We start from the raw sequence: 23,279 nt of genomic DNA, 5'->3' as shown, positions 1-23,279 counted from the left end.
AGCTACACTGACACATTATCCTACAGACCCCAGACTTTACGTGAGGGTTCGCTCCTGATGTTACATACTCCATGGGTTTGGGAAATGTATAATGACATGAAACCAGCACTACTGTATCATAGAGACCATTTCTATTATTAGCTATTCAAATTACTTTTTAGAAACGCCTTTGGTTATTTATTTTTTTAAAGAATTACGGTTAGCTTTTCTGGCCTTTGCCTTACCTTTAGAGAAACTACATTTCCCTAAGTTCAACCCCTCTACCCCATCAGATCTCCCTGGCTGGGCTTGCACGGCCAGATGGCTGGGTGACCTGTCCATGTTTTTCTAACTCTGCTGCTCCTTTGCTCCCCATAGCTCACTACCTGCCCTGCTCTGGTGGAATGACCCCGCAAGAAGGGAAAGATAGCTTTGAAAAAAATGTACCACATTCAAAGTATCCAGCTACTACTGTCCAAACCAGTAAATATGACCCATTTTCATAAATAGAGGGACAAAATGCTTTTTTTTTTTTTTTCCCAGTAGACTGTATTGGGGATTTTAATGACGTTGAAATTTTGTTTGAATAAATGGGCCACAGGCCAGAAGCAGGAAATCATTTCATTACTACCAGGTTCTTCACTTTTTGTTTCCTCTGGAAAATATACCCTTACTCTAAACCTGATGGGGATACACAGTGCAAAATAAGCACAAGCAATCAGACAACAACTGTCGCGGCGGAGACTACCAGAGAAGCCCGTCATTCCTGCCCCAACGCTGCATTTTCCTTATTTGCCAAGCGCTGGCAGGGACATGCTATGGAGCATGTCTTGGCTTTTGTCTGGCTGGGGAGGGAGGCAAGAATATTTAAGAATCTTTACCAGCTAGTGGGTTTCTTCGCTTCTCCTGCGCCCCCCCACCACCTAGACACAAACGCTTCCATTTCTTTCTCTTACTTTACCTTAGTAACTAATTTCCTACAGACCAAGAATATAAATTCCAGACATGTATTCAGTTTAACAAAATCCTACCACAATAAAATAGTTTAGCTGTCCTTGGAGTTTGCTGTAATGGAATTGTATTGAGCTGGCTGGGGAGAAAAATAAAATTGTTAGAGGAGAAATGCAATATGGCGGAAAGAAAGCGGATGGCTATGTCCCTTCTCCGTTCAGAAAATGCATCACTCATGTCTCTGCCTTTCTTTTGGGTCTTGGGATTACTTTCCTTTTTGAGGTTTTTAAGTTTTTTTTTTTTTCTTGCATTCCAGGTACATAGAAAAAATAAAGGGGGAGCTAATTATCTATTGTTGGTTTAAAAACGAATCCAAATAATCCAAATAAACTTGCTTCGAGAATTATGGCTTTCTCGTATATATGAAAGTCTTTTAGAATCCAGAGAAAACAGGGATGAACATGTTGCTGTGGGCTGGAGGGGACAGAGATGTCTGCAAGACGCCAAGAGCTCACGGAGACTGCTATGCTCATGTCTTTATTTTAGAATTTGGGTCTGGAGATGGTAGTATGGTTTCAATGCTCACTCCACTGCAGAAAGTGGACAAAACTCAATAAAATGTTAGCATCTTGCAAAATAGGCAGGGGCCTTGATGCATTCCTGTAAGAGCTGATCCAGGTCAAGAGAGAGGGGTGGAAAATCACTGTCCTCTGAAAAACGTACGTGGAAATGATGCCCAGGGCAAGATGATGATTCTAGCAATATGAGGAACCTGAGGGAACAGGGAGGAAATGACAATCTTGATTTGAGGAGAAATTAATGAGATGATTCCTCAAGGACTGGCCTCATGGCTAGTCAGCTCAGTTGTGGGGTAACTTCTTCCCTTTGGGGTAACATGGGGTCTGAAAAGGTAGTTATGGATCCAGGCTATACAGGGATCAGGGTGTTCTTGTTGGGTTTTCAGAACACATTATAGAAGGAAGATGTTTATTCTGGCTGTTTCCCTCTTGTCCCCACACTTCTCAAGAGGGACTGGGTCAGGGGAAGGGATAGGTCTGAGATATGAGGCACTTGGCTATCATCAAAGAGTCTTAGATCAGAACAAGCCTTAATTCACTCACCTCTTCCCTCAGCAAGTGAGGAAAGAGTGATCTCTGGTCCAGAGTAGCTAGAAATTCTGTCCCCCAGTTCCTACTTTGAATTCCCAATCTAATGATCTCTTCTTAAGAAATAATACCAGGCTGTTGCTATTTTTTTGAACCATGGGACTAAGAAAGACAATATCATGTAAGTAGCAAAAGACAAATGGCAGACATACCGGAGCAGTGGGGTATCCCAACAAACTTGGTGATGTCCATTCTTTGGGTCATGTCCTGGGTCGTCCCCCTCCAGCCCAAGGTGGCACACACTTTTCCCTTCTGTATGGGCTCCGTCTTGCTCGGGCCCAGGGCTTTGGTGTATAGCCTTGGGTGCCCGGTTTTCAGCTTCTTCTCCTCTATTTCAGTCTTCAGTTTCTTGTTTTCTTGCTGCAGATGGACCATTACATTGTGGAGGTGGCTGGGGAAGGAGGGAAGAACAGGAGTTGTTTGGTCTGCTTCAGCATCTTTTTTTTTTTTTTTTTTAAAGATTTTATTTATTTATTTGACAGAGAGAGATCACAAGTAGACAGAGAGGCAGGCAGAGAGAGAGAGAGAGAGAGAGAGGGAAGCAGGCTCCCCGCTGAGCAGAGAGCCCGTTGCGGGCCTCAATCCCAGGACCCTGAGATCATGACCTGAGCCGAAGGCAGCGGCTTAACCCACTGAGCCACCCAGGTGCCCTGCTTCAGCATCTTTGTTTCCCACTTTATCAAGGGCAGATAAAGGCACCACAGGAAGGAGGGCCAGTGACATCCAAGTCCTTTCAGAACTGGCGCTCTCATGTTCCATAGAGATGGAGGCCTATGTGTATCCATTGGAAGAAGCCCAGGCCCAGGGTCAGGATGGGCCCAAAACCAGTACTTCTGAGCCACTGCGTCATGTCAGCTCAGGGTTGGTTTTCATATCTGTCAGATGGGGACAGTTGAGTCTGATCTGCCTTTTATGCTTCATATAAAGCTCCAGTTTGACAAATGATGGAAATTTGATTTGAAGAGCTGGAAGGCTGTCATGAAAAATCCCATGTGCCTGGGAAACACTCTCATCTAGTTCTGATGCCAAAGCCAAGTTCTTTCCCTTCCCTTTGCTAGAAGGTTAAGAGCCCAGGGAATCCCAGCTCTGTTGAGAGCTTGGGTAAGTAACTTGCCCCCATCTTATGGATGAAGAAATGGTGGCTGTGATGTAGGTGAGGTGAAAGAACTTAGCATATCTCTTAGGGCTCCATTACTGGTCATATTTCTCCAAACCAATGTCGAGGGCAGTGGGGGACCAGGGGCTCTGGAACCAGACACCCCAAGTTGGAGTTCTGGCTCTGCCATTTACTATTCATGAGGCCAAGGACAAGTTATTTAGCCTCTGGGTTCCTCTCTTTCTTCATCCATAAATGGGAATTTTAATGGTACTGAACTCATGAGTTCTCATAAAGATTAAATAAATTAATACATATAAAGCACTTAGAACAGTGCCTTGCACATGTAACAGATAAATATTATTTGTGTCATTATTATTATTAAGAGATGGCTTTTCTTCAAATAGGTTCAAACTCAGGAATGAGTTCTTTGTGAAACAGAAATTCCTCGAACTTGGCATACTATAAGAAAAAGTTCTGTTTTTCTAAAATGCTCTGTTACCTTCAGGTTTTTTACAATTTCTTTTTTAGCTAATCCCTTTCAGAAAATGCTTTCATCCAAGTGAAAAACTTCGTGGTCTATTCTAGAGGGAAATCAAAGAATTCTTTCTGAACTTCCACGGGCCTGGGCTTTGCCCTCTTGCTCTCTATAAACCTGGCCAGTGTTGGAGACACCCCTGGAGTCCCTCATGTCACTGCCACACTCCATAAGCCACTGGGCCTGGAAGTGGGGTCCTCACCATGCTCTCATTCCCTGGCTCTCTGCCACTCTCTCTGGTCCACTCCTGTCAGCATTTCCAATGCCTTCAACATCCTGTACATTCTATCCAAGCCTCTCAGTTCCTCGACTTCTGTATTTCAATGATCTGTCCTCTCCTTAAAGTCTGACACCATCCTATGGTCACAGCTCAGAACAGAGCTTTCCACCTGAGGCTGATGAGTGGGTTCCATGTGTGCTGAGATGTAGACACCCTCAGCTCTTGGGGCAGCCACTGGTTGGTCAACTTGTCTCAAACAACACATCCCAAATTCTTCCACTGTGCCAAACAAATGTGGTTATTTTCTAAGTGTTCCCTGACAGAGGGTTGGGAGCCACTGCCCGAAAGCTTGTCATTATCTGTGACTATCCCATCTCTGAAATCTTGATTTTAGACATCCATACTTTCCTCTCTGTCCCCAAACTTCCAGCACTCCTCCTACACTACCGTCTGATTAGCCACCTTTGACCGTAAGGATGAAGCATGGCCACAGGAGAAGGTAGAGCAACAAGTAGAAGAAACTTTGGTCCCCAAATGACCACGTGGGACAGAGGAACCCCACCAACCCGGACTATTCACTTCCTAGGGATGGTTCTTCCATGTTCTATGTTCCTTCATTTGGAGGTCTCTTTGTTACAGCACCTTAGCCTCTACCCTGCCTTTCAGTTCCTGTTTCCTTCTTAGCATTTTGGTCCTCTGAGAATCATAGAAGATGACAGTGGGAAGGGGCATGGCATAGAGATTAGTAACCCCTTTCCATATTGTTGATGAGGGAAGACCCAAAGAGGTGATGTGCCCATGGTCACATAAATGCAGATTCATGACCCAGAATCTTTCCACAGTACCAGCACTTTCCTGAGGTCAGCTGCATGTATCTAAGGATAAACCCAGACCTGGCCTGTGGCTGGCCCTTCTCCTTAGGGCCCAAGCAGCAGCCTGGATGGTGTGGGATGACTTACTCCTTTTCACCAGTCAGCTTGGCAATATATTTGACTTGCTCACGGAGCTTGTTTCCTAGTTTCTCATTGGCGATCCTGTAATAAAATCCATAAAAGAAATCCCCCCCCCCATGAGAAGAGCACAGCTGGCTGGCTGGGAGGCTGGCGTTCTCAGCAAGGCATCCGCTGAGCCCTAGACCCCAGCTCATCACCCACTCCCCAAGCTAGAGCCTCCCTAGCACCTGGCAGTTGAGGGAACCTTCCATTCTCAATTACTAGGCAAAATCACCGTGATCTCAGTGAGTTCAAGGGATCTAGGCAGGGAAGCCAGATTCCAGGTTTGGAAGAGGAAATTTGACCTGCAGCAGAGCATCTTCTTTATCATGGGGCTGCTCTCTTTCTAAGTCAGCAGGTCTTCCCGATTCTGCCTGAAAAGTTGAGGCCCCTCCATCTTATTCCCAGCTCCTGAATGTGAGCTATCACTGAATTCATTTCCCTAGAAGGCAGCGTGTGTGTGTGTGTGTGTGAGAATGTGACACTATTCTTTGGCATATGTGCAGTTTCTCAGCTCAGCCCAAGCCTTGGGACCCTGCCTTTCTTTTTAATTCCTTACTTACTTCTGCTCTTTTGCCCATTGCTCCATGTTGGACATAATCTGATCATTCTCTCGGCGTAGCCTACAGGTGTCTTTAGTCACAGACCGCTGGGGCACACTAGAGGGCTTTGGTACGAGAAGAAAATGAGATTGTTAGGGAGAGGGGTGCGAAGCACAGGCCTGTCACCTCCCTACTCCCAAATCAGGTCTCTTCTCTCTTCCTGGAAGAAGAAACATTGGTTCTGCTGTCTAACCCCTAGGCCAGAGTTGGACCTGACACAGCAGCATCTCACCTCTAATAGTGCATGCACACAAAGATGACATTACTGAGCAGGGCACTGTTTATAGTAGAGACAAAGTAGATGTGTATACTTACAATAATGATTTTTGGGCAAAGGCATTAAAACATCTTTGTTTTAAAAAAGCAATATATTAAGCCAATATTTTAACAGATGGAAGAAAAAATATCTTGAGGAATGGATGCCTTTTTTTTTTTTTCCTAATACAAGCAAAGGCCTTGTGGCTAAACCAAGATATCTGTGGCCACCCGCCGTGAACTTCACTGCTCCAGGACAGGGGCATAAGGCATGCTCGAAGATCTCTTAGCAGATTCTACTGCAGAGTAAGTGAAAATGTCAGGATGGGTGCTGGAGGAGGACTGCCCTGGGCATTATCTAAGTCAGGGACAGCTGGTATACCTGATCAGGAGATGGCAGTCTTCTCTGGAATGGGCCTTTGTTCTGCTCACTACCTCTATCAGTGAAGGCACAGGAAGATAGTTGGGTTGAGAAAACTGCTGTGGGCCTTAGAGCACCCAGACCCTACCTTGTACTGAATAGAGTGGGCTAGAGGTATCATTTCCTTGCTCTTAGGCACTCCCACCCCCACCAACGTTGGTCTAGTATCCAGGTGGTTGTGGATGGGCTGGGAGGTCTGGGAGGAAGTGACCAGAAGCTGAGGAGTGCCCACCTCCTTCTCATCTGCCAGGAGGTTCTCTTTCAGGGTGGCCATTTCCTCCTGGAAAGCCCGGAGCTGCTCTTCTTTAGCTGCCAGCATCTTGAGGTCACTCTGGTGCTGCTTCTGCCACTGCAACACTTGGTTGCTCATCTCCTCCAGCTTCTTGTCGAAGGCTTGAACCTGTTCAGGGGCACAAAGTGAGGAGACAGACCCCGGCTGGCCGGCTGCCCGTCCTGAGCCCAGAGGCTCTGTGAAAAGGCAGGAGAGCCGCTTTCTTGACTTGGGGAGACTCCTTGGGGGGGGCACTTTACTTCCAGTACCAGCAGAGGGCGCCCCTGCTCTGACTGTTACCACCTTTGCCTTAAGCTCCCAGAGCCCGCAAGTGGAGGGAACCCTTCCGTCAAAGGGAATGGCTCTGCACTAAGGACTTTCGGGGCGAGAGGAGAGAAACCCTGGGGACCTGGAACAGGGACACAGCCTAAGCTCCTGGCTGCTCCTCACCTCTAGCTCACTCTGCTGTTGGAAGCCCTGCAGTTTTTTTAGTTCCATGTTGAGCTTTTTCATCCTCTCCTCGTAAGCAAGGATTTCATCTTCCAGCTGAGCTTTCCTCTCTTGGGCCTGTGCCAAGCTTCGGTGCAGGCTCTTGGTCTCTGAGGTCGTATGATTGAGCTTCCATAAAGACAAAGGGGATAAGAATGCCTGTCACAGTTCTTTGGCCTATTCTATTGAGTGCCGAATGGAGAAGGGTTCCCGTCCATGCTCATCCCTTGTTCAGGGTAGCACAGACACCTGCTCACTTGCCTAGTGTCCCAGAGAGGGGTGGGAAGTGACAGTGGTTGATTTGCTACACCCTCATTCCCCTACCCCATGTCCTCTTTTTCCATTTCTCTGAACTGATCAGCTAGGCACGATCGGCACTGGGTGAAGCACAAATTGCCCCCCCCCCCCCCCCCCGGTCATCTGTGGGCAGAAAGAGTTGTTAGATTTGGCCTCATTCTTTGTGTTCCCTTTCTCCCCCCAAACGAGTCCTCACTACAAGGAGGCAGGCCTTCCCTGGAAGGACATCCTAGCTCAGGCAAGAGTTTGCAGAGGTCCTGGTGACAGCCAGTTGTGCGGGGAATTGACTCTTGCACTTTCCATGCTCCTCGGACATTTCTTTGCCTCAAACAGCCCTGGAGAAGAGCGGGTGCGGCTTACCTTCTCGAGAGTTTGTGTCAGGTCATCTTGGCATGCGACTGACTTTCGGGACAGTTCCTCATAGGCTTCTTTAGAGACCATGGTCTGCAGATATTGCTTCTCCTTGTGCACAGCCTTCTCCAGCTGGACCTGCAGACTCTCTAAGGCATCCTTCTGAAGGACTAGCTTTAGGAGGGAGAACATCACTATCAAGGTTCATGGCTACAGAGGAATTCTCTGTGTCTACAGGAAATGGACAAGAGCGAGGCTCTCTTCTCTCTGTACTAACATGCAGAGCAGTCTGTGATAAGGCCTCCACCCTTCCCTCACTGTTATAAAAGGAACAGCTGCCTTCCCAGGCTCTTCAATATGCTTCTCCCCACATTTCCCCTTCTAAGTTAGCAGCGCCCCCCCCCCCCCCATACAAGGAGTACTGGCAGTACTGGGCTTTGATGTATTAAGTACATGAATAATCCCTTTCACAGAATCTATAGCCTTTAATAAGGATTTGGAATTCAGTTCTAGGTCAGGAACCATGATACAATATTTCATTTGTACATTTTATACCTTCCTTAGTTCCTGACCTAGTCCACTATACTCGATGCACCATGAGAACAGGACTGTATGTGCTTCCTTCACTGCTGTATCTCCACTGCCTATAGCTCACGGCATGTTATATAATATGTGCTCAGTAAATACTAAATAATTGTTTTTGACTGAATGAATTATTTTTTAGGGCAATGTTTGGAATTAGGGATGCACTGAACATGTAGTTCTGATAAAACATGTTTAAAAACTGAAGTTGGTGTCTTAAACTTAGTAATGAGTATTCACGCTATAGTTAAAAAGAATTGAGATCTGCAGTTAGAGGTTGTGGTTCTTTCATTTATTTAATCACTCTGAGCCTCAGTTTCCTCTTCTGCAAACCAGTTACTTTCAACTGTTTCATAGAATTTTAGTGGTGATCAAATGAAGTTATATAGGTTAAAAGGGCTTAAAAATTACTATACAGCTGTGAGTTTGGTCCTGAACATGCTAAGTAACAGGACATGTTTTTAAATACTTTTAAGTACAAGGCAGAGATCTACTTCCAGCTTCTGTTCTTTGGTATTTTATCTGTTCTTTGGTATTTTAATACACCCACATCCTCTATGTGGCCATCTACACAGAAACACACAAATTTGGGTTTCCTTCAGTAACTGCTCCAGGCTTGAAATTTATTTATTTTTTTACATGGAATTTTGAATATCTTCAAGTCTAGGAAATGGTGAGATAAGAAGTGTCAGATTATACTTTTGACTCTATATTTACAAGTGCCGGGAAGGAAACCATTCCGAAAGATAAAATAATTTGGTCTTCTGGAAAAAGAAATGCATCTTTTTTGGGAACTTCTGAAAACATGGAGTCACCTGGGTCTGCCCAATAAACCAGAGGAATCACTGAAGAAATTGCAATTCACTGTAAGCTCTTGATAATTGGTAGCCAGATCAGGAAATGTCATCACAGAGGTGGGATAACATAAAGAAAGGTGGTGACATAAATCACAGGGATGTTAAAAGCTAAAACAGAAGCTTAATTATTTGATTTTGTTATTTATTTATATGTAATAAGTATATATCATTTATTATTTGTATTATTTATTTGTTTTTATTTTTAAAAATTTCCTGCAAAATATGGGCTTATTTGGGAGTGAAAGTGGACTATAATCTGGCACAAAGAAGCAGTGGCAAAATCATAGGGAAATCTGGGGAAGAAAGGAGCAGTATTTTTTTTGAGAAAAGAGGTAAGTTGGGAAGGCTGTTATGAACCAAAAGTCCATTGGAGTTTGGAGACTTTATTTTAAACTTCTCTAACATCAGTGGTTTAGCTTGGAGAAAAATATTAAAAATCTGTAATATATACATATTTATAAATTATACAATCAAGGAGTTTTAATAAAAGTTCTTATAAAGATGTACTCTCCCCCTTGCCAAAAGCATTAGGCCTAGATGGTTTTATGGGTGAGTTTCTCTAAGTCATCTTTGATTCCTTACTTCCTCTCACATTCAGTCCATCATTAGTCTGGTCAACTCCGTTGCCAAAACACATGAATTTGCTAACTTCTGTCTTCACTGATGCTATGCTAGCTTGAATGGCAATAATATCCTAACCGGATCCCTCACTTCTATACCTACCCTTCTCTGCAATGTATTTCCACACATTAGTCAGAATTATGCTTTGAAAACTTAGCTCAAATCACCTCTCCAGTGCCTTTAAGGAAATATCATCAATGTCTTTTCATTGCTCTTAGAATAAAACCCCAAATTGCTTAACAGAGGCCACAGTGTCTACCCCTACCTATCTTTCTATTCTCATCCTATGCCCACATCCTCCTTGAGGACTGCACTCCAGTCATACTGACCTTATTTTACTTCCTAGAACGTTTCAAGTATTGTTTTAAAAGAGTAATACATGACACACTGTCAGGACTCATACTAGGAATATAAGGGTGGGCCAAAATTAGGATCAATTAATTAATTTTATTCACCATATTACAAAGAACACCATACCAAAACAGATGGATTCCATTAACATTAAAGCAAGAAAAGGATGTTATGTTGAACACCAAACTGTAGGTACTGTGCAATGCAATAAGACAAAAAAAAAAAATATATATATATATATATATATTTAGATTTTTTATATATCTATTTGACAGAGAGAGATCACAAATAGGCATAAAGGCAGTCAGAGAGAGAGGGAGGAGGAAGCAGGCTCCCCGCCAAGCAGAGAGCCCGATGCGGGACTCGATCCCAGAACCCTGAGATCATGACCTGAGCCGAAGGCAGTGGCTTAACCCACTGAGCCACCCAGGTGCCCCCCCCCCAAAAAAATATTACAAAGACTTAGAGAACTGTTGTTGCTTGCAAATGAGATACAATCATCTACTCAGAAAATCCATAAGAAGTAACTGAAAAACTATTACTGCTTAGAAGTGAATTCAATAAGAAGTCCAAATACAGAATAAATATGTAAAATAAATTAGCTTTCTTATTAACAGTAATTAATTATAAAATGTAGTGGAAAAATGTCCTAGAATCAAAGAGATGAAAAAAAATCTCAAGATCTATTGCCTTCAGTTAGTAACTTTAAAAATTGAGATATGGAATATTGATGAAAGAAAATGCATTTTAGAATGCAAAACTAAGCCTCTTTCCAATAACCTGTTTCAACTGATAATACATCTACTATATTTGAGGTATGCTTTTAAAAAGTTGAACATGTTTATACACACCAAAAAACCCCTGCAGTCTCCTGATTTCTATCAAAGGAATTCTGAAATGAGTGCTTTTCCTTCCACCTTTACACGGTTATCTTTCTTTTGGCAAACATGATAATATGGCCATATTAAATACTGAGGTAATATCTCTTATATTCAGGGAGGTTCCTTGGGAGGGGTCTCAGTGACTCAGACCTCAGCACTGGACCACAGCAAAGGAGAGATTTATATCTCTAGAGGACAAAACTCCAGAAATGTCAGTTTCTGTGCTATCTAATATGGTAGATACTAGCCACATGAGGCTATTTACCTTTAAATAAAACTAAAATTAGTTAATATTAAAATTAAAAACTCAGTTCCTTCGTCATACAAAGCCATATTCCAAGCAGTCAACAGTCGCATATGGCTAGTAGATACCGTATATTAGTAGAAAGTCCCATTGGCAGCGCTGTTCTTATACTTTGCATAGTCCATACTATTTTAAGATTAACATATTTTCTTCTTAAATTATAAAGGAATCAGAGCTGCTTTCATTTGTAACACAGAGACCACCTATCAAGATGCTATATTTGTTTCCTGCAGAAAGATGCAATCTATGCAGTTAGGGAAAGTATTGCCATTCATGATGAAGGGGAAAGAGGTTAGGTGTTTGAGCTAGATGATCCAGGTTCAAGTGGTGGTCCCTCTCATTGCTTATTCATTGGTTACCTTGAGCCCCAGCCTTTCTTTCCTCTGCAAAATGAGGATCAGGGTAATGTCTATCTTTTTGGGAGTCAACTAGATGGAAGGCATGTGAAGGGCATAAGTAGATGGTCAATAAATGATGACTGACTTCAAGCATGGTGCCTTGTATATGTCAGATGCCATTTACACTTTTCTGTCATTTTTATTTGTGTGATGACAAATGACTGTCTCCCTTTCTATGCCCTTTCTGTGCTTTGACACTATTTTTGGCAGTGTTCCCTAGCAAATTGCCCCCAACAATGGACTCACTCAACTCTGGTCTGAAATGTTGCTGTGGAATATCGCTGCCAAAGCCCAGATAGTTTGGGAGATCCAGCAGATATCAAATAAGACCTTCCACATATATTTCTTTGACTGAGCAAATGGTTGTGGAAGGGTTACCCCCACTTCGAGGAGAAAAGTGGAGCTAAAGGCACTACAAGATACACGTGGGCTGAGCATTTAGCTGCATTTCCGTGGTGGAGGAGAGGTCAGTGCTGATTTCAGGTCAAGGGTCACAGGGCTTACGTTTGCACTCCCTCAGGGTTTCTGTCAACTCACCTCATTGTTTAGCTCTTGGATGACTTGCTGGGAGGCATTTTGTTTGCTCAGAGAGGATTCCAGTTGTGCGGAACATTGCATTAACTGTGCTTTGACATTCTCATTTTCCTCCTCCAACATCCGCAAATTTTCCTTTGTCTGCTCCCCCATTAGAGAACAAAACCCAGAAAAGAGGTGTTACCTCAGACTCCCAGAGCAGCCTGCTCCTCCTTCCCACGCCCCCAGCTCCATTCTGCAGCCTGTGGTGTCTTGGGCCTTCTCTCTCCTTCTACCTTGCCTTTCTTACCTTCCCTCCCTTCTCTTCTGAGGTTTGAGCACCCACGGCCTCTGTATCCTGCCAGGCTCAGTGGGGCTCGAGTCTTGCCCTGGATTCGTGAACCCAGCCCTCCCTGGACTCTCCTTCTCACCATTTTTTCTTTCCTTTTTTCCTCCTGTCGGAATGTCTCAAGCTCTTGCTCCAGCAACTTCTCCTGTTCTTTGCTCTTTTTCAACTGCTCCCGTTTCTCCTCCAGTAATCTTGTCACCTCCTGAAGCTCCTCGGTTAGACTGGTTTTGGCAGAGCCTTGCTCCCTGTGCTGAGAAATAAAGACTAGCCTGAAAGAGGATGTCTGGGTGGCTCAGTGGGTTAAGCATCTGCCTTTGGCTCAGGTCATGATCCTGGAGTCTCGGGATTGAGTCCTGCATCAGGCTCCCTGCTTGCTCTTTCAAATAAATAAAAAATCCTGCCTTTTTTTGGTTTTGTTTAAAAAGAATGGCCTGAAAGACAGTCTTAAGCTGTATATTTTTGAAAAAACAAAACCACCACCCCTCCCCAGACAAAGAGAATGGCTGAGATAAATATGAGGGGAACCCGTTGGTTATTTAGCATGGATAATAAAAAAGTTTCCTCAGATGTCCAGCAATATTTTTTTGGTTCAATTAGATATACCAACTTATTTTATTTATAGATCTAGTTCCCACAGCAACAACCTTCTCTCCCACTTACCAAATCTTTCCACATAAAAAGGAATAACATGGAGGACATTAGGAGAAGGAAAGGAAAACTGAATGGGGGGGAATGGAGGGGGAGATGAACCATGAGAGACTGTGGACTCCAAGAATCAAACTGAGAGTTTTAGAGGGGCTGGGGGTGGGGGCTGGGTGATTCCGGTGATGGGTATTAAGGAGGACATGTATTGCGTGGAGCACTCGGTGTTGTATGCAAACAATGAATCTTGGAACAGTGTATCAAAAACTAAAGATGTACTGGATGGTGACTAACATAACACAATTAAAAAAAAAACCCTCTTTAAATAAAGTTAAAAAAAATCTTAGAAAAGCACAAAAAGAATAATTCAGAGATTGAGGACTTTAAAATGACTGACAAGGATAGTTCTGAATCCTATTTAAAAAAACCGAACATTGTCCTCTGACTGTTTTTAAGCTTAGCCCTTGAGAATGCTTATTATGGGTCGTGGGAACTAGAGCTAACAGGCTGGCTTAGCCTTCTCACACAAATGCTGGATAATTAGTTTGAATGGATTGGTAGTAGCATCTTCCCCAATAAAGACCAATATATTTAATCTCAGGCAGAGCAGATGCTTGGGCTGGCAGCCTACTTGCCCGTTATACCTGGTGTTGAAGGAGTTTTAGGTGGTCTAGCAGTTCATTCAGCTTCATTTCCTGCTCAGTCGTGGTCTTCTGGAACTGCCTCTTTTCCTTTTCTGAATTTTCAAGCTTCTTCCGGGTCTCAGAGAGTTCCAATGTCAGCTCCTCTATCCGCTTCCTAAAGCAAAATGGCGACAAGAGGAAGACAGACTTCAGGATCTGCGTTAGCAGATTGTGAGCTCGCTGCCCGAGGCTTGCTACCTCAGTCCCAGGCAGTTGCTGCCGAGTCCAGACCGGCTCCCCAGAGACAGAGCCTCTCCCTGGAAGTGAGACAGTGGTACCTGTTGGGGGCGAGTTCCTCTCCAGCCATCAAGGAATCCTTCTGCAGCTTCTGAAGTTCTCTCTGCAGCTCCTGGATGGTCTCTGTCTTCTGCTTCTCCAGGAAAAGGTAGCTTTGCAGTTTCCTCTGCGCATCCTCCAGGTTATTCTTTGCCAGAAGGGTCTCTTCTTTGTACTGGGAGGCTTGCTGAGCTACAGAACCCAGCAGACAAGCCAGGCACATGTGTGTGGGAGAAGGGATACGCATGTGTGAAGATCTGACTCTCAGATAAGACCAGTTAAAAAGACTGTTCCTTCAATTTGTGACCTATTTCAATTTACAATCTGTCCTTGTTTCTCTCCATCTCATTATCACTCCTAAGGAGCTCTGTTAAGTCATCTGTCTTCAGCTATCCCCCAGCTGTAGACTGCTTCTGGACTAAAGTTAAACAAATCAATATAAATTGCTCAGTATCTCTTATGTGACTCATCCTGTCGTTAGGGACAAATCCTGACCCTAATGGACTTTAGAGTCTCGTGAGGGAGACATAACCAGCCCACGTGACCTAGAAAACCCAGTCATGTGAACTGTGCACTCACCGTGAACTCCTGTGAAACAAGATCAGTGTGGGTGAGAACAGTTGGGGAGGGACTTACGGAAGGACAGAGATGCTGCTGGGCCTGGGAATAAGGAGGAGGAAGGGAATTCCAGAGGGGGAAGCATTCGAGCAAATGCATAGGAATGGAATGGGGGAGGCAAGTGGGAAGAGGATGGGAAGAGATGGGTTTGACTGGGAAGGACAGTGGGAAGGAGTGCTGGAAGACTGCCGAGTGAGTGCATGGAGGAGTGCTGTTAGACTGCTGAGTGAGTGCATGGACAGGAGTGGGCTTTGGAAGATTCTGAAAGCCAGAGAGAAATGTTTAGAGTTAAGTTAGTGGGTTCTTGAGCAGAGACCTGGCAAAAAGATTATTAGAGGAAAATTGAAACATATTAAAAGGAGAAGGACTTCCTAAAGTTTCTGTTATTGTTTCTGTTGAAACATCACCTTTGTCTCCATTTTTCAGCCTGGGATGCTGGACGAAAGATGGTGTCAACACAGGAATAATGATATACCTTGGAAGAAGGAGGAGGAATTTCTTTTCTAAGCAGAGAAGAGGAAGTTCAGTTTGGGGAATGCTGGGTTAGAGGGGAAGGTGGATTGCCCAGGTGGAGCTACTCTCTAGAGACAAGAGTGACCACAGGGGGCAAGTAAGGGTTGGGGCTCTAGGTTTTGGAGTTGTTCCAAGAATGAAACTAGAAGGGGGAAGGCAGAGATTAAGGGATGGATGACTACTGTCAGAGGAGGGAATGAGATTTGTGAAAGAAGAAGGGACTTGTTTGATCTCCAAAGATGGGAAAAAACTGTTGAGGGAGGGAGGCCAAGACCACCCTCAGACACACACGGTTACAGGAGGGCGGGGAAGGAGGCCACACTATGGACATTCCCCCCCCCCAATTGATATGTCACTCACATAACATAACATTAAACACTTTAAAGCATACAGGTCAGTGGTTTCTGCAATACTCACAAAGATGTGCAACCATCACCAGTACCTAATTTCTGATTGTTTTCATCCCCCCGAGGGCAAGTCCATGCCCAGGGAAAGAAGTTATTAATGACCTCTGGCAAAGTAGTTTCAGCAGAGCAGCAAGGACATGATCCGTAGAGCAGGCTAGGCGGGAGAGAATGTGTTGGGAGGCAATAAAGGGGAGAGAAGGTGTCTAAAGGAAGGGAAGAATAAATTGTGTGACGGAGGTCCTGGAGAAGTTGGGGAGGAATGCAGAGCACAAAGTAAAGTTCCGAGCCCTGGCCTCCCTGTGATGGCGAAAGGTGAACTTCAGAGGACGCTGCTGGGGAAACAGCAGGCGTTGAACGTTCAGCAGTTCACCTTCCCAGTTAAGGGCGAGTGAAGGAGCTCTGGCGGGCGCTGTGATCCCTGTGAGATGTGCCATGAGATCGTGACAAGGTCTGCAGTGAGGAGCGGGGAAAGGAGCAGGAAGTGGCCTTCAGAGAAAGAGGGGGGACTGCCCTAGCCCCGAGCGAGGGTTTGAAGTGTGGTGGGGACACCGTCTGCTGAGGGCCTCACCTGCCAGCTTCTGTTGCTGTTGGGCATCTTCGAGATTGTCCTTCAGCTTCTGGATCTCAGCTCGCAGGGCCCCACACTCTGCCCTGGACTTATCCTGCTTTGCCTCCTGGATGGTGCTTTCAAGTTCTGTTGTCATTCGTTGCTGCTTCTCCAACTCCATCTCCTTTTTCATGAGGCTGTTCTGAACCTGTGACAGTTCTTTCTCGAGCTCATGCAACATTTCATCTTTCTCTTGGAGGAGCTGAGGAAAGCAAAGGGTGACCACTGATAGAGGCCTGAGCAGCTACCCATCGAAGCTGGGTACAGATTATCTTGAGCCCTCTCCAGCCACCATCTTCTCTGGCCTGGATATCACACAATCTCCAACCTCCACTTCCTGCCTTAAGTCAGTCCATTCCCAACGCAGCAGTCAGAAGGGGCCCTCTGGAAGCCTAAGTCCAATCTTGTTCTGCCTCTCCTCAAAGCCCTCTGCTGGCTCCATGTATTTGGAAAAAGGCCACTCTCCTTCCAGCAACCTCCTGGGATGCTCTTGATGGTCTGGTTTGACCTCACCTCCAGCCACCCCTAACTCTCTTGGTTTGAGCTTGTCTCCTAGAATATTCTAAGCAGATTCCCACCTGAGGACTCTCGCCCTTGCTACTCCCTCTGCTTGGAATATTTTTCCTGAAGACCTCTGCCTGGGTGGCTCCCTCACTTCATTCAAATCTCTGCCAAAATGTCACCCTATCACAGAGGCCTTCCCTGACCACCCTGTGTGAAACAGGAACTTATCAGTACCTGGCATTACATTATATATTAGTTTTGTGATTTGTTTATTGTCTGTCTTTCTGTACTAGAATGTGAGCTCCAGAGGAATAAGCATGTTGCATGTGTTATTATATTCTTAATGCCTCGAGTGGTACTTGGCATATCACAGGAGCTCAAAAATACAGGGTGAATGAATATATGAATGACTCAGAATTGTTTACCCAGACTCCTGGCTGCGTGTGGTCATCTTTCCAGACACTTCCATTTTGACTAATGGATGCCCCCCTGCACTTTCAAATTGGGAGCCTGAATGAAGCCAGTCAAGCAGTTGGATGATTTCTGCTATCTCTGATAGAAGAGTAGAGTTGGAAGTGCACTGACTGTATAAGCTTGCATTGGTTTTACAACATTTCTGTCCTTACTTCTATTCCTAGGCTTTTCCAGGACGTTGACTTATATTGAGAACTACAGATCTTCTAGGGCATAGTTCCATCAATATTTTCAAACTGCCTATATGCATATTCATAAGGTATTTGTAATTTTATACACTGAAATTCACTTAAAGTTCTTAATAAGAACTACACAATATTTAAAGCATTTCTTTCCACGACCAAGCATAAACAAAAGCATAACAGAACAATGCAAGTGTGTCCCAAACTCTCTACCTTGCAGGCTGGGAAAGTACCTCTTGTAGAGTCAACATATCTATGAAGGTCCCTGGATAATGGTGTTTTATTTATTTATTATGTGCTATGAGAGGTCCCAAAGAAGTGCTCAGAACTGCCTCTGGGCCTAAAGCACCTGCAGTCTCATACTCATGTGTTGTTCCCTCAGGCAATCTCACTGGGTGCAGAGATCCAGAACCTGCCCTGGACCAGGTCTGGCCTCACACCTGTCCTGTTGGCAGTTCTAACCAGAGAGCTCCTCTTGCCTTACCTTGTCTTTCTTCAAGCCCAGCTTCTGGGTCTCTGTGAACTGCATCTGTAGCTCCTGTAGCCGCCTTTGTAGGATGGAAACCTCCTTATCCTTCCTCTCCATATGGGCAGATGTCTCTTCCCGCAGCCCGTGCAAGTCCAGCTCCAGCTTCATCATGTCTATGGCAGGAAGGGACAGAGTGCTCCTTACTCAGAGGAGGGCTCCAGCTTCCTTCTGCCTCTCCCTGCTGCCCCCCACACCCCACCCTCTCCGGGTTTACCCTTCATGATGTTCTTCTTCTGCTCTGACACAGCCTCTAGCTCCATGCGCAAGTCCTTCACTAGGTTCTGATACTCCTCCACATGTAGGCACTGGCTGTCTTTCTGCTCCTGCAAGTGCTTAAGTATCTGGGCAGGTAAGATAGGACCAGGGCAGGATGAGCACATGGGGCAAGAATGCTTCTAAAATGCCACCTGTCCAGATTTGGCAAATCCAGAGAGACAGAGAGGGGAGAAGTAGGTGCCAGGGACCGAGGGAGGGGGTGGGGGAATGCCTGCTCATGCATACAGGGTTTCTTTTCAGAATAGTAAAAATATTCTGGAATTAGTGGGGATGGTTGCCCAACCTTGTAACTGCTTTAAAACCAATGAATTGTATACTTTACATAGTGAATTTTAGGGTATGTCAATTGTATCTCAATTAAACAAATTAATTTTAAAAAGGATACATCAGACTTATCACCTTCATGCAGAATGTGTACAAAAGCCACCATTCCTTCTGCCCTACAACAATTGACATTGATGGAACACCTTATCATGTGCCAGGCACTGTCTTAGGTGCTGGGGGCCATAGAATAAGAAACACAGAAACAAATATTTGACCCCATGGAACTGACTTCATAGTGGGGTGAGACAGATAAAGAGCACAAGTGGTCCCCTGTAGAAAATGTTAACAGTTGATATGTGCTATAGAAGAAACAGGTGCAGTTCCAAACTTTGGCTGTAAAACTGAATACTACCAGACACATTCACTGGGACTTGGCATATACTACATACAGGATGCTTGTAGCAGGGCCAATCAAGTTCACACAAATATAAACATATGATATAAAAATAAAAAATAAGCAAGAAAACCCAGAATCAAACCCAATGCAACTTGACACCCCCCAGGCACAAATAAGCAAAAGCTCTCCCACCTTTTTAATGTCTTCACAATCTTCTGAGGAGCTAGGAGGATGTCTGTGTGTGGCTGTATAGGAAGCAAAGTCTGCTTGTAATTTTATCAAAGCCTCTTCACGCTCTAGAACCTGCAAATGAGTGTGGGTTAGTTATGCTGAATGATCAATGTAATGTGATTATTACTAGTATGATCTTTGGCAGGGTGTTCTTTTTTTCAGCCCAAGTTTGTTATAATACTAAGTAATTCATCACAAACTTCCTGTGGGGTTGCAACAGAGGAGGAATTAGGTTCTCAATCTTACATCAAGTCTCAGTAAGGCATAGACAGTGGTTTGTCTGAGTCTGCCAGTGGCCACATTTTGGACTCCTTCCTGAACCTCTGTGTGTTCCAGCTTATGAGGCAGAATGTTCTCTAAAAGCTGTGATGGAAAGACATCTAATCTATCAGAGGATGGGATTCAAAATTCAAGTATTAAAGAAGGAAGTTTTTATGGAATGCATGGATGTGTATGTACTCAAGAAAATTAAAAATTATGAAATTTTTGTTCTTGGTTTAAAATAATTCAAACAAAACACAAGCATCAAAAAAAAATAAGTGACATCTCTCCACTTACTCTCCACGCTCATTTCTAGTAAGGGGTGGTGAGCACTATAGGCAATTTACGGTATGTACTTCTATATTATAAACAAAGACTTTAAAAAATGAAAGTGGAATTGAACTATACATGGGATTTTGCGACCTTTTCTCAACAATAGCTCACAACCCCATTTAATTCTTATAGTCTGCTGAATCCTTTTTCTTGGCCGTATATCATTCTACAATATGTAGAATGTTTCTGTTTCTTTAACCATTTAAAAAAAAAATCTATTCAACCATTTCTCTATTGATGAGCACTTAAGTTGTTGTGATAGATTTGAAGTCTCTTTAGAATCTCAAACTTCGTGTGGGTTGGGGGCATGTAACCACAGAGATGATGAACAAAAGGTAGGGGCAAGTCTATATAAGACATTTGAGCAATCTTGCTGACCGAAATAACTTTAGGTGACTCTTTTTCCCTCCTTTGTTTCTTCATGGATTTATTTTTGGTCTCTCAGAAAAATATTCTAGAAGTCACTTACCAAAGCATTGCTGCAGGCTAATTTATTTCGAAGTTCCTGGATTAGATCATCCTGTTCAGAGACCTTTTGCCAGACTTCAGACAGTCGTTTCAGGGTCTCCTGATGCTCTTGAATCATGCAGGAAGATGTGTATATACGCACTTTTGAATGATCACCCTTATTCTCAGTCTCCTGGGATATTTGGAAATAATGAGTTGGTTTTGTTCATACTATTCGAGTTAACTTCAGAATGCCATATGCATGGAAAATCTCTTAGATCTACATTCTGAAAGTTCATGTTCACATATGTGAATCACAGCTTTCTTCATAAAAGAAAAAATTAACAAGTGCATACGCATGGTTGAAAGTTCAAACAGTTCACAAGAGAATATCCTGTAAAGTTAGTCTTCCTCCCTCTTGGCTCTCCGCGACTCAAGTCCTCTCCTCCGCGACAGTCTGTGTTACCATTTTGGGGAGTATCCTTCCAAGGATATTTTATGCATCTTGGTATATGCATATATGCATATGTATATGACCCTCTATTTTTTCCCCTACACAAATTAAACTCTTCTAAAACGCTATTCTAACATTACGTTTACACTTGACAATTTATTTAGGATATTTCCCATATTGTTACTTGTATATTTATCTGATTTTTCTTTTAAAATTAATATCAAATTGCACATGTATAATATACATGATCTATCTAAAACAGTATACCATTGTGGGCAAGTCTAAATTTCTCTTTGACTGTACTACCTTTAATCCCATACTTGCTATATTTTCCAGAGATGACAATTTGTGCACATACTTCTAGAACTTTATCTATACACTTACATACATAATAAGGAATTTGTAGAATACAGATGATATTATGTTGGCCTTTTAAAATATAAAAATATATTTTTTTCACTCAAAAAGATGTATTAGAAATATATCCAGGTTAGTATATGTACTTCTAGCTATTTTAAATTGCTTTTCAATGGGCTTATCTAATTTCTTATTGATGGGAATATCAATTGTTTCCAAGTTATTTTTCTAAAATGAAGTTGAAATGAATATTTTTGCACGTAAGTCTTTGAGTACTTATTCTGGTATATGTTTGGATTAAATTCTTAAAGTGGGGGGGGTGCCTGGGTGGCTCAGTGGGTTAAAGCTGCTGCCTTTGTCTCAGATTGTAGTCCCAGGGTCCTGGGATTGAGCCCCCGCATCGGGCTCTCTGCTCAGCAGGGAGCCTGCTTCCCCTTCTCTCTCTGTAGGCCTCTCTGCCTACTTGTGATCTCTGTCTGTCAAATAAATAAATAAAATCTTTTAAAAAAATTCATGAAGTAGGACTGCTAAGACATATTTAAAGTTTTGGTAGATACCACACCATTATCCTTCAAGAAATTATACCAATTGACACTCCCGTTAGCATGAGTATGCCCATTTTCCTAGAACCGTTTAAAAAAATTTCTTTCTCAAAAAAAAAAAAAATGTCTTTCTCGGGAGAAAAACCATGAGAGACTCTTAATCTCACAAAAGAAACTGAGGGTTGCTGGGGGAAGGGAGGTAGGGAGAGGGTGGTTGGGTTATGGACACTGGGGAGGGTATGTGCTATGCTGAGTGCTGTGAAGTGTGTAAACCTGGTGATTTACAGACCTGTATCGCTGGGGCTAATAACACATTATATGTTAATAAAAAAATTTTTAAAATGTCTTTCTCTAGGTCATCTGAAATCATGTATGAGGGTTACTACATGCACATGGGTCTGCACCAACAATGAAGTGAACTGATTTAGATAGCCAGAAAAGAGGAAAGAGTTACAGTTTGGAGAGTAGATCTTTCCCATTAAACTTGTTTCCTTAATTGGGCTTTTCCAGGCAAAGTTAGAAATAGTTTATGTTCACTAAGCATGAAGCAAACTGTAGAAGGGTCAGAGAGAAATCTAAACCTGACCATAAATAATATTCTTATAAGTAAGTTAGTGTGTAAGTGGGCAAAAGAATGGAAAATGACAGAAAATGACAGAAAATCTTTTAAAAGATTTTATTTATTTATTTGATATAGAGATAGGGAAGAGAGAGCACAAGTAAGCAGAGGAAGAGGGAGAAGAGGGCTCCCTGCTGAGCAGAGAGCCCAACGCTGGGCTCAATCCCACGACCCCAGGGATCATGACCTGAGCTGAAGGCAGATGCTTATCCAACTGAGCCACCCAGGTGCCTTACAGGTCCAATGTTTTAATACCACAGGGTGAAAAATAGAAATTAATTTTAAAGTAATAGAAGAAAACTTGAAGAAATTATTGATTGAAGAAATTATCGATCTTCAGATTAAAAGTGTCGGTTAAATGTTGAGAGGCTTAATGAAAAATAAACTAAGAAACCTTGAGTCTAAACCCCTCCAGAATTCCAAGAAATAAAACTGGCAACTTACAAAAATGAGAAACATCAAAATCTAACAATTCCTCTTTAATACTGGATGGTACAGGACAATGTAGCAATAATTTCAAAGAGTTAAAGGAAGGTGTTCCTGAAAGTTTATATACCCAGCAAACTAGCAATTAGGAATGAAGACAAAGTGATCTTTTTCAGACATGTAAATACTGAGAAACCTAGCCACTCACAATTGTTTCTGGAAGAATTAATAAACAAAAGTCCAAGAATTTAGAAGTGTTGGAGTATATTGCTTAAGTAATGATTAAAAATTGGTTTTATTTGTAATCTTAAAGAAATGCATATTTTATATGTTATATAAACAGTTTCAGAGATTAAAAGAGAAATAAAAACCTTCTAACTCATTTATTTTAGGGTAGCATAATCCAGAAACCAATACGAGATGAGAGCACAAGGATTTGAGTAAGCAAATTAATCTCATTTCTGAAAATAGATACAAAAAATACAACTTTAAGCAATTTAGTATAACAGTTTATTGTAATATAATGATATATTGTTATTATTAAAATAAAGTAAAATAATAAATAAAATAAAATAATATATCGCAATCAAGTAAAGTTAATTTCAGGAACATAGAGATTGTCCTATAAATGAAAATCTATTAATGTAATTCACTTCATTAAAGGGGAAACCTCCATGACAACCTTGATAGCTGCTAACAAAAACATCTGATGAAGTTGAACATTCATTCCTGACAAAAATTCTCAATAAACTA

At 42.9% G+C, this 23,279-nt stretch overlaps 1 protein-coding gene across 1 annotated transcript in view; it reads right to left on the bottom strand.

The window, feature by feature from the left end:
• The window catches only part of PMFBP1 (polyamine modulated factor 1 binding protein 1), a 47,332-nt gene that overhangs the window by 3,430 nt on the left and 20,623 nt on the right, over positions 1–23,279 (bottom strand). The window contains exons 5-19 of the mRNA XM_059382320.1: positions 20,151–20,321; positions 19,049–19,159; positions 18,134–18,260; positions 17,875–18,032; positions 16,192–16,432; positions 14,088–14,277; positions 13,771–13,924; positions 12,567–12,734; positions 12,160–12,297; positions 7,638–7,802; positions 6,942–7,109; positions 6,453–6,620; positions 5,506–5,609; positions 4,910–4,984; positions 2,249–2,487 (exon numbers count right to left, since the gene is read on the bottom strand). Coding sequence (XP_059238303.1) covers positions 2,249–2,487; positions 4,910–4,984; positions 5,506–5,609; positions 6,453–6,620; positions 6,942–7,109; positions 7,638–7,802; positions 12,160–12,297; positions 12,567–12,734; positions 13,771–13,924; positions 14,088–14,277; positions 16,192–16,432; positions 17,875–18,032; positions 18,134–18,260; positions 19,049–19,159; positions 20,151–20,321 — 2,377 coding nt within the window. The remainder of the gene's footprint in view (positions 1–2,248; positions 2,488–4,909; positions 4,985–5,505; positions 5,610–6,452; positions 6,621–6,941; positions 7,110–7,637; positions 7,803–12,159; positions 12,298–12,566; positions 12,735–13,770; positions 13,925–14,087; positions 14,278–16,191; positions 16,433–17,874; positions 18,033–18,133; positions 18,261–19,048; positions 19,160–20,150; positions 20,322–23,279) is intronic.

Source organism: Mustela nigripes, chromosome 17 (assembly GCF_022355385.1).
Source record: "Mustela nigripes isolate SB6536 chromosome 17, MUSNIG.SB6536, whole genome shotgun sequence".
Classification (NCBI taxonomy): Eukaryota; Metazoa; Chordata; class Mammalia; order Carnivora; family Mustelidae; genus Mustela; species Mustela nigripes.
Note: the sequence above shows the minus strand (reverse complement) of the source record. Positions and strands in the feature narration are given on the sequence as shown.